The 10,249-nt window shown below is 36.8% G+C and overlaps 1 protein-coding gene across 3 annotated transcripts in view; it reads right to left on the bottom strand.

Annotated features, from left to right (window-relative positions):
* Positions 1-2,247: 2,247 nt before the first annotated feature.
* The window catches only part of WDR25 (WD repeat domain 25), a 68,256-nt gene continuing 60,254 nt past the window's right edge, over positions 2,248-10,249 (bottom strand). For all 3 annotated transcript variants that reach the window (XM_084520115.1, XM_084520114.1, XM_084520116.1), the window contains exons 5-7: positions 5,218-5,388; positions 3,556-3,696; positions 2,248-3,165 (exon numbers count right to left, since the gene is read on the bottom strand). In XM_084520115.1, the coding sequence (XP_084376241.1) occupies positions 2,944-3,165; positions 3,556-3,696; positions 5,218-5,388 (534 nt within the window). In that variant the 3' untranslated portion in view covers positions 2,248-2,943. The remainder of the gene's footprint in view (positions 3,166-3,555; positions 3,697-5,217; positions 5,389-10,249) is intronic.

Genomic DNA, 10,249 nt, shown 5'->3' with positions numbered 1-10,249 from the left:
CACCAACAGTATTTCATCTGAGTGAACACAATGATTCTAATAACTGTCTGCTAATTAGCAGGTTTTTGAGATAAAGACACAGTTGAATAGCTTGCATCCTCTGACACCCCAAATTAATAACGCTTCAGTACCAAATAATAATGTGGTAGAGAATGGCATTATTACTTTTTGATACAGTACAAAATAGATTAAAATGAACCCAGCTTGTTTATGCAAAGAGCCTAACCATTTCGAAATGGTGAAGATCTCCAGCTTAGCTCTAACACACAATGCCCTAGAAAGCTCTATATAAAGCTTGAAGAATTACTCCTAAAGCAAGATTCAAACATTTCTAGATTACAATTTTATGAATAAAATTAATTAACCAACAATTCATTACATTCTAAAAGCTTCATCTGACCATAATGATCCTTGTTTGCAGCCCAAACAGTATTTGGTAATTGCAGAATGATGGAGCAATGTGGATATTTTTTGATTACAGTTCATTACATAAGATTACAAGGAAGAATTTGTCTTTGAATCATAATGAAAACTTAATTGACACCACTATGCTAAAATATTTCAAATGATTAAATTTCAGTCTCTTGTCTTAATCAGTTTTATATTAGAAAGAGATTTTAACAAGATAATGCTGTGAACATAATTTCATTGCATTATAAAACTGTTGGCTGGATCTCATAAGTAATTAAAACTCCAACCATCTTGGAAATCTAACACAAATGCAATTCCAATTTTAATATTCTTTAAGATTATACAGTATCAAATTTCTTTTATTTTCCTCAACTACCTTTAATCAAAATTAAGCTTTTTTTTTTTTTTTTTTTTTTTTTTCCCTATAAATGGTCTAAAATTATACTTGCAAGATAATTTCAGGAAGGATATATGCCAGACACTAGAATCATGCCTCAGGACATAAATTAAACAAGCAACAACATGGATGGAATTACAAGATGAAGTTACTTTTCTGTACAATACGCTCAGTGATTTTCAAATGCTGCTATCTCAAGATCTTTCACTCCATCCAGAGGTGTTCTCAGCTGAAGCTAAATGTGCCGAGAGCTCATTCAGATATATAACAGTCATCAAGTAGGCTACCATGAGCTCACATTTATTTCAGAGGCATTTCTCTCTGCTGTATTTAACCATATCACGGCCCAAGATGATCTATTGTAGAGAATAATAGCATATATCACATGGCTGCATTGGCTGCCCATCCTTCACATTAACACAATTGATTGCCAGAAGTTTTAAAATGGCAAGAGCATCTTTAGAATTGAAATACCTGGAGAGAAGGAAACAAAGCCACTCTCCTAGGTAATGCCATGCAGTTGTGATTCACTCTGCCCAAATACCTGCATCTACTACTTCATTTTCAGCTGAACTCCTTCTGAATTTATGAAGATGTTCTAGAAGAATTCCATAAACACCAGTACCACAGCTCTAATTACCAGTAACCCCTCAAATCACTGAGCAGCTGGCTTGTACGTTAGAGGAGAAATGCAAAATTCAGGCTTATGTCAAATATCTCATTGCCAAACAAGGAAGCAAAAATTGAGAACAGTCTAAAAAAAAATTGCACTACCTCGCATGGATCACTAACCTCTAATACCCTTTGTTAAAATCTATCATAGCTGTTGATAAGGCTATTAAAATAATGCAGTCAAAATATTTTTATATGGATTTCAAACTATATGAAAATCAGAGGATAATTGGATCCATAGCTTTAGTACAGGCTTATTTCTTACTATAACCTACAGGGAACACAGACCACAAACCAGTGGAGCACATTTTGCACATTTCTTAGCTGGAACATGCTCTTTGCAAGACTTCTGGAAATTTTTCCTTGAAAAATCCAGTTTAATTGCGCATGTGAAAAATAGTGTATAAAAAACACTTACTTTGTATTTGTGTCAATCAGAACAAATCAGAAGAATATATGAAGTTATACATGAGAATGTAAATACAGTTATGGTCTAAGAGACTTTCTATTTGCTGCAGAATAGCCATCTACAGTCTGAATGTCAAAGAACATCACCCGCACAGAATACCATGATGACAATTTTCTGTGTGTAAATGACATCAAGAAGTATGGAGAAATGAACGTGTGGTTGAATTAATTAGGGTAGCATATTAATTGTACCACCATCTCACCAAGCATCAATTTCATGATAGTCTTGAGTATGAATTTGTGAAGAATAAGAGGAGTGAAACAGTGAAATGCAAACACCATGTGTAAAAAAAAATAAATATGTTTTGGGTTGTTTTAATTAAAAACATTTACATATAGTTTTGTTTTGTTTATATACAGTCATAAGTTCAGGTTAAAAATTCATAAATGTTCAAAATTCAAAGATGGGAATGTAGAGAACACAGATTCATTGGCTTCAAAATTAGCTCCAAGTTCTTTCCCTAGAACCCTCAGAAAGCATTTTACAATAAGCTGAGCTGGTAGCGCCTACCTGTTTCCAAAAGAGGCAGTCCCACCTGCCCTGTGATCACCCCTTTCTTGCAAGTAGAAGCTGTTTTGCCTTGACCTATACTATTTTGCTTGTCTACCACATTAGTGACCAGGAGCTAAACTAATGAAAATCTGGTTTAAGAAAGCTGCAGTAAAAAGCTACATAGAAAGATCAATAATTTTCTTCAGGTTTAGCTTCTCACATCAGGGTAGGGTTAGATGAGCACCAGAACACTGACATGAGGCAGAAATGTTTTACCAAGGCCCAGGGAGAGAGGAAAACCACTTTCTAGCTCAACAGCTAAAAAGACCATCTTAACTACATTAGGAAAGCATATGTCTAGCAGACAGAAGTAAAGATGACATTCTCCCCTGCCTACAGCACATCACAACATAACGTCACATTGCATATCATATTTTATTCACTCTGAAACACCAAAACCTTTGGCAAAGAGGAAAGTTATTCTGAAAAGTCTTTCTGCCTGTTATTGCCAGATCTTGATTTCTCCAGTCCAGTCACATGTTGCAAGGAGTGATGGCAAGACTGGGTGAAATTTTGCACTCACACAAGCTTCTTTATGGGCAGACAGAGTGCGAATAATCCTAGCAGTATGGTAGTTATAGAAAAACACTTTGCCATCAGAACTTCCTGTCACCAAAAGTGTTCCATCTGGAGAAAATTCACAGCATACTGCAAATCCTTCCACCTGTAAAAAAAAAAAAAATAGTAACAGCATAACTCCTGTTGCTGATTAGAGAAATTCATTGTGGTAATACTGAAAATGAGTATGGTACCAAAAAAAAAATGCATCTTTAAATAAATATGCACTAAGGACTTCTCCAGGTGCTTATTAAGACACAGCTATAACACAAACTTATTTAATCAAGCTATTAGGTATTCACAAAGTCTTCTAAAAATGATCTTCTTCAGAGTGTATATGATTCAAAATAGCATACGGGAAAGCAAAGGAAAGTAATTAATACCTATCACTGATTTATCATCAAACACTATTAGCAGACTTATTAAAAAGCACAGTTGCTTTTCTATCTGTCTTGCTTCTAGTCTTGGATATGATCATTCTGGTGAAAAAGAATACCTTATGTCCTTCATATCTTTTCTTTTTGTTGATTCGGTAAGGTCGCTGGGAAGAAAACAATGCCATATAGTTCCCATTTGTCTGAGCAACAAACACAGAATCTCTTGGGTGCAGAGCCAGACTGGGGCAAGTGTAACGCTCCTGAAAAAAATTTTAAATAAAGTTTTGTTGCATGAAACAAATGTTTTGCTGAAATGAATTGAGTTAACTTTTGACGTATTCGAAAGACCATAAAAGATGGACTAAAAGTCATCTCCATGGTATATGTTATATATATTTATAACTCATTATAGTTAAGAATATATACATAACTCATTACAATGCACTGAAGGTCTTACACCAGGTCAAATATTAAATCAAATATCTATCCTGTTTTGGTAGATTTCAGCTAGGTCTGAACCAATCATGTTTCAGTCTAAACAAAAGACACAGTGATAGATTTTGAACCCCTGAACATAAATTCAATGAGCTTTGGCTGGAGACAAAGGACATGACAGCAACCACTGGACGTGATGGGCTATGCAGCAGGGTGGGAAGAGCATCAGACTGATTTTGTTACGTGGTTTGGAAGTGACAAATTGGTAAGGCAGATCTGGCTATCATAAAGAACTGGGCACAGAAACCAAAACTGCATTACGCACCATGCCTGGTTAGGAGTGCATTCTGTGGCAGGGCACTGTGTACTTCTGGAGGGAAAACTGGGTCTAACAGGAAGGGATCAGATAGCACCACATAATCTGCAGGAACATTGTTCTGTTACGCTGGGTGTTCAGTAGTAGTGGGTTATTTTGGAGCTCAACTATTCACTCGGTAATGCAGATAAGCAATAGATGAAGTCCTGTCAGGACCTAATCTGTTTGAGTCCACAAGTTCTCTCCCACCTTGAAGGGTTCAAATGTGACATTCAGAAAACTGAAATAGGGTTTACCAAAATCACTATCATTTTCTGTTTACTTTCAGTGCAAAAGAGGGAAAATTGTCCAGTTCAGAGATACAGTAGTCCAGAGAAGATAGGCTGTGGGGTTTGTTTGTTTGGAAGAGGACAGGGACGGAAAGGCTGGTTGTTTGAAAAACAGCCTTGATACTGAAACCTGACTGTTCTGTACTTTATTTATTCACCGGTGGTTTTTTGTTTTTGTTTTTTTCCCTATTGCCTATTCAGGAAGATAGAAGATCTAATATTAGACAAAGACATAATTGTGGAAATTAAACATGAAACAAACCCATTAGATCATCTACTGCATATCCTTGTCAGTAGAGGACTGTTCATTCCAGCCAACAGGCATCTGTATACAATTCAATCATATTATATTACATAGGATATTAGACTTGGGTTTTCTGAAAAGATCCAGGGAGTTGGAATTATCTGTTAAGTTCCTTGGTAATCTCCTTTGAAGCTGTCAGCCTTTCTAGACAATTTAGTCCATTAAATATCTTGTCTGGGCCGATTATGGAGAGAAACACTATCTGTATTGATAAAAGTAAAATCTGCCTCTGTGATTATGCCATGCAAGATATCAATATGCATGTATCAGGTTGCTATTACTATGCAAATATAAAACTCAGTTTGTCGATAGCCCTCATTCCAGCTTTATTTTCTACATTACTGACAAGCATGAAATACTATATCATGACCCAAACAATAACAGCTGTTGATCTTACATGAAAAATCTGATTGGAGATTTTGGCAGCACTTTGGAAGTCCCATGCAATAATGGTACGATCAGCTGAGTCCCGGCTTACTGCATCCGTGCTTGTGAGAAATTCTTTTCCTTCGGTGAGAAAGAGTATATCCAATGTCTGTTGTACTGCAGCCTTGTAAACTCTCGTCACCTAGCAGACAAGAAAGTTTCTCATTTTTGGACAGAGAATGATAGTCTATGTTCTTGGTATTAATAACTATCTCCAACCAATAATATATTATTCTAATATGTGGAAAAAAGTCATTTTTAAAAGTTGAAGTAGAAGCATATTAAATAGTTTGGTAATGTATGTAAATAGTTCCCACATTGAAAAATTACATGAGGTATAAAAAAAAAGCAGTCTGTATAATTTACATATTACATTTATATATACTTCAGATTCTGTTATAAATTCTTAAGGAATTAGAGCTGGATCCAAAAAGAGTTTTAGATGACATAATACTGTGGAGCTGGGTCCTTCAAGCTCCCTTCTATTTTACGAACTCAGTGCACTCTGAGGATGAATCTGAGGAGCTCTCCTTCCAGGAAATGTCAGAAGTTTATGTTTTCAGTCCTTTTGTTCTCAAAATCTTCAGCTAGTTATAGAGACAGGGAAAGGAAAGCATGGGGATTTGCAACCTAAAGGACATGGCAAGAAGTGAATACTCTTGTTGATCATTCTAAACTTAATCATAAATCACAGGGGATGAGTAAACTCGATGATTCAGGACACTCTCCCAGTCCCAAGCTGCTATGCAGGGAAGCTCACACACCGGGTGAGAAACTGTCCAGGAGGCACCTGCAGACATGCTCTGCAGAAGCACCTTCTTCATCCCTGCAGAGGGCAGTTCGCTCCATTAAGGGCTCAGTCTGACACCCCCTCCTGAAAAAAAAAAAAAAAAGGGAACCCAAGCAGAGCCTACTCTTCATGATGCCAAAGGAGGGAATGGTGGTGACATGAGTGCTGCTGTCAAGCAGTTCAGTGCTTTAAGGACTCAGCAAGCGTGCTGCCTTTGTCTGTAGGGACTCCCACCTCATCTGCCCACTATGGCTCTGGCATGAGGCAGCCTCTGCTGCTGCTTTTGCTGCCACTCTGCCAAGAACAGAGGGCAGCAGGGAAAGAAAGAGTCATCAACACTTCAAAGCACATCTGAGCTCAGGAGTAAATAAATAATGTGCCTCATGCACTAGCTCCAATTTTGTAATTAATGCACATGGTCAGTCTCTAAAGTTTGTGCTATAAAAGCAAATACAAAAGTTCCCAAATCCGCTTTCCAAATCAAAAATATCACAGTTCCCAAGTAGAGATCCTCTTTTAGGACATATACCACAGAGTCTTGGATACATGCAGAAATGGATCCTCAGCCACGGGACTCTGAATATTTTAGCAGCTTGTGAGTTGGATCTTAAGATGTGAGACAGATTTTGAAGTATTCTAAGGAATATATGAATAATTTGAATTTCCTTTCTTTCTACCTTTCTTCATGAAATTCTGCATCTGTGTTGTCTACTTTGAATCTTACAAATCAATACCTTTGCTTCCTTTCCTGTGATTTACCTCCAATGAAGAAAGACTTCAAGGCAAGTGGCCAGATCAAAGCAGTCCATCTCTGAATATTCTGATCCTTAAAACTAGGACACCAAAGGACTTAGTTATTCATATCTAAATCTTTCTCTCCAAGATAGCTAAAACATAGCAGCCTGCACTTCCAATAGGGTGTTCAGAGGTTAGTCCTTCTTGCAACCTCACAGAAATATCAACTGAGCAGAGAGACTGCATTCAGTATTATACTGAAATGGTTCTTAACTTGTGAGGCATTTCAGTGCCTGCCTTATACCTAAACTTAATTATAAATTACAGGGTAATCACCTGTAACAGCACATGGCTATTGAGTTCATGGCTACTGAGCTTGTATAGATACTGTAAGCACAGACATTTTTAGAAGAAAAAAATCAGGTACTGAAGTGAAATATCCTGGATTATAACTGTTTTATATTTTAAACAATAAAAGAAAAATAATTTACAATATAAAACACAACGTGAGAACTTCTCAATTCCTTGCCTCAAGCTCAAAATCTATGAGTGTTTGGAAATGTTCAGAACTAGCTGATCCTGCTGTAGGGTACAGAGATACTAGATGATCTCCTGAGGTCCCTTACAGCTCTGCTTCCTGTGATCTCAGCATGCAGAAGTATGGCAGCAGCTGTTCCAAGTGCTTTTCACAGGCTCTGTGAAATGTAGTTTGGAAACATAATGTTTGCACTCAGTGAAGGACCTTGGTCATGCAAGCACTCTACACACACAGCAATAACATCAATAAGATGTAAACCTGCAGACTGAAAAAACTGGCACACTCTTCAGCAATCTGCCTGCATTTTTAAGATACAGAATATACAATTGTGTTATTGTATGTCATATTTTTGATCCGAGGAATCTGCATAATATACAAAGCAATTAAACTTTGTAAAGAAAATATTGATATTTGCATATTTATAATGTTCACTTTGTCTATGGAGAAATCACCATAGATATCTATTTCTTCACTGAGTTATAAAAAGAAGCACATAGTTCATTAGAAAAGTTGAAAATTAAGCTATTTCATAGGAGCAAAAAAAAAGGCAAATATACCTGATTTATAATGGCTGCCTGGAGTGTGAAATGGAATACCATACAAAGATTTGACAGCTGTAGAAACTGCAGGAGAACTGAAATAAATGTAAACTGTGAGGATGGGACACAAAGGCGCTTTACCACCCCCATAAAGGGGAGGAAGTAACTACCCCGTGAAGTACCTTCACAGAGGCGACAAGTTCCAGCTGGGAAGAGCAGAGAAGCACGGACGTGTAGCAATGGGAACACAGATGCAGGAATGAAGGTCAGTTCATTCCAGGAAATGTAAAAGAACAAAACAGAGTAATAAAAGATTAAAAAAAAAAAAAGTCCCAAACAGTGATTCAAGGTCATGATTCTTTAATATTCCATACTTTAAAGATGGAACAAACTCAGACATACTGCTTGGGTCCTCAGCTATGTCAAGCCTCTAGAAAAACCCTTGTGAATACATGTATGTATAACCCATATACACACTGTCCAGCGTTGTTAGGGGTTAGTTTGGGGGGTTGCTTTAACACATTTTTGGAGCAAGAAGAAATTGTGAAGATTGCAATGTAAACATACTTTTTTAAGTTTTGCTGATATTCTGTAGGCCCCTTACCTAAACTGACACTATCAATTTAAACATTTTCACTGCTATTAAATATATCTGCTTGTCTGCTAGTCAGTAAGATATCCAACCAAATTACCCTGTACAACTTAGCACTGTTTCAGAAAAATGTCTATAAAAATTACTATAAAATAATTAGTATAAAATACTAATCAGTATAAAATACTGTATTTTTCTATACCTTTGACATGTTCCTCAGAAAAACTATGCTGTTTAATCACCAAACCACATAGTAAGAACTGACTCAGAGAACAATAAATTAACACTTTGAAAAGCAGCTGGGAACTTGGTATACATAGTATTTAAATTCCTCCATAAAGATGGCTTTCAAAAATAACTTATTGATCACCCCTGCTCTGAAAAGTACTCATAATTAAACCTGTTTTGTTCTACCTTAGACAATTAATTCATGACATGCCTGAAGAACTCACTTCAGGAAAGCATGAGTTTTCCTACCCTGCTGGCTTTAGTTTGTTAATAACAGCTTTTGCTCTTTTTCTATTTGCAGATTTATCACCCGTAAGCACTGGAAAACCACAATCCACTTGTTCAATTGAAGCACTTTCTGGACATAAATGAAATCCTTTCAGAAAGAAGGCCTAATAGTTTCTGGTGTCAACAAAAGCCAACATAATAATAAAGCTTCTTTACAACAGCAAGAGTTCATGGCTGCAGGCATTCAACAAGAAAGGTAATTTGGGCAAATTAAATCAGTTTCAAATAGATTCTTATGGCTCTGGTGATTTGAGAAGCATGCTGTGACGCTGAGTTCAAGGTATATATTTCATGTGGATGTCCTATAATACTTCTCTGCACAAAGTATAGGCAGTGCCTTTTGCTTCTCAGGAAAGCTCGGAGCATCCATACGAGCACTTCAGCACACGGCGCTGTCCCCAGCACCACTGGTCACCCACCACCCACCGGCACTTCTCTTCCCTCAAGTCCAGCTTTAGACAAGAAAGAAATGTGCCTGCACATTCCTGAGAATCTGGAAATTAGGTCTCACAACAAATCTAAGAGGACTACAGGCAATCTGGAAGGTCACGAAAAATGTCATTGATCAGTCAGTGCAGTGGTTTCCAACCTGTAAAATGACCTTTTTTTTTTTTTTTTTTTACTCTTCTTGGCTTAGCTTCTTAGTTCGAGTGCTTTGGCACGAAACTGCCTCTTCCTACTGGCATGTTGGGTAATGCAATGGGCAACTGATTCAAGTTTCATTTGCAAAACTGTACTACTGCAATACAAGGAATAAAAAGCATGTTTCAACTAAAAAGAAAGCTCATTTTGCACAGAATAAAAGCATTTCTTCCACCGCAGTGTAAGGTGTTGTGTTGAGAGGAAATAATACTCATTACAAAACAAATCAGTTAAACTGTGGTAAGAGTATGTGTTGAGCCACATAACTACTATTTGCTTTACAGTAACAAATTCAAAACAAAGCCATGACTATTGACAAACACAATTTATGTTTCTGAACTCCATCTAAAAGATGCAGTGGCTGTTTTAATCAAAATCCATGGTAATAGCATAGACAGGAAGATCAAACTTGTAGTTTTATGTTCTTTAAAGTATTTTAATGTAAGACTGGTGTATAACATGAGAGGTGGTCCCACGAAAAAAATGTGCCATGTTTATGTTGTCAACATTAAAAATAAAGAAATCACGAACAAAATTTCATGGTGTGAAAACTCAAAGCAAGCTATGAAAGACAAAGACCACATGGGTGGTGTAGGAAGTCCCAAAACCATAAATTTTAAAGACCTGAGTAGCCATTACTGGAAATCTTGA

This window comes from Aythya ferina, assembly GCF_964211825.1.
Source record: "Aythya ferina genome assembly, chromosome: 5".
In the NCBI taxonomy this organism is placed as follows: domain Eukaryota; kingdom Metazoa; phylum Chordata; class Aves; order Anseriformes; family Anatidae; genus Aythya; species Aythya ferina.
Note: the sequence above shows the minus strand (reverse complement) of the source record. Positions and strands in the feature narration are given on the sequence as shown.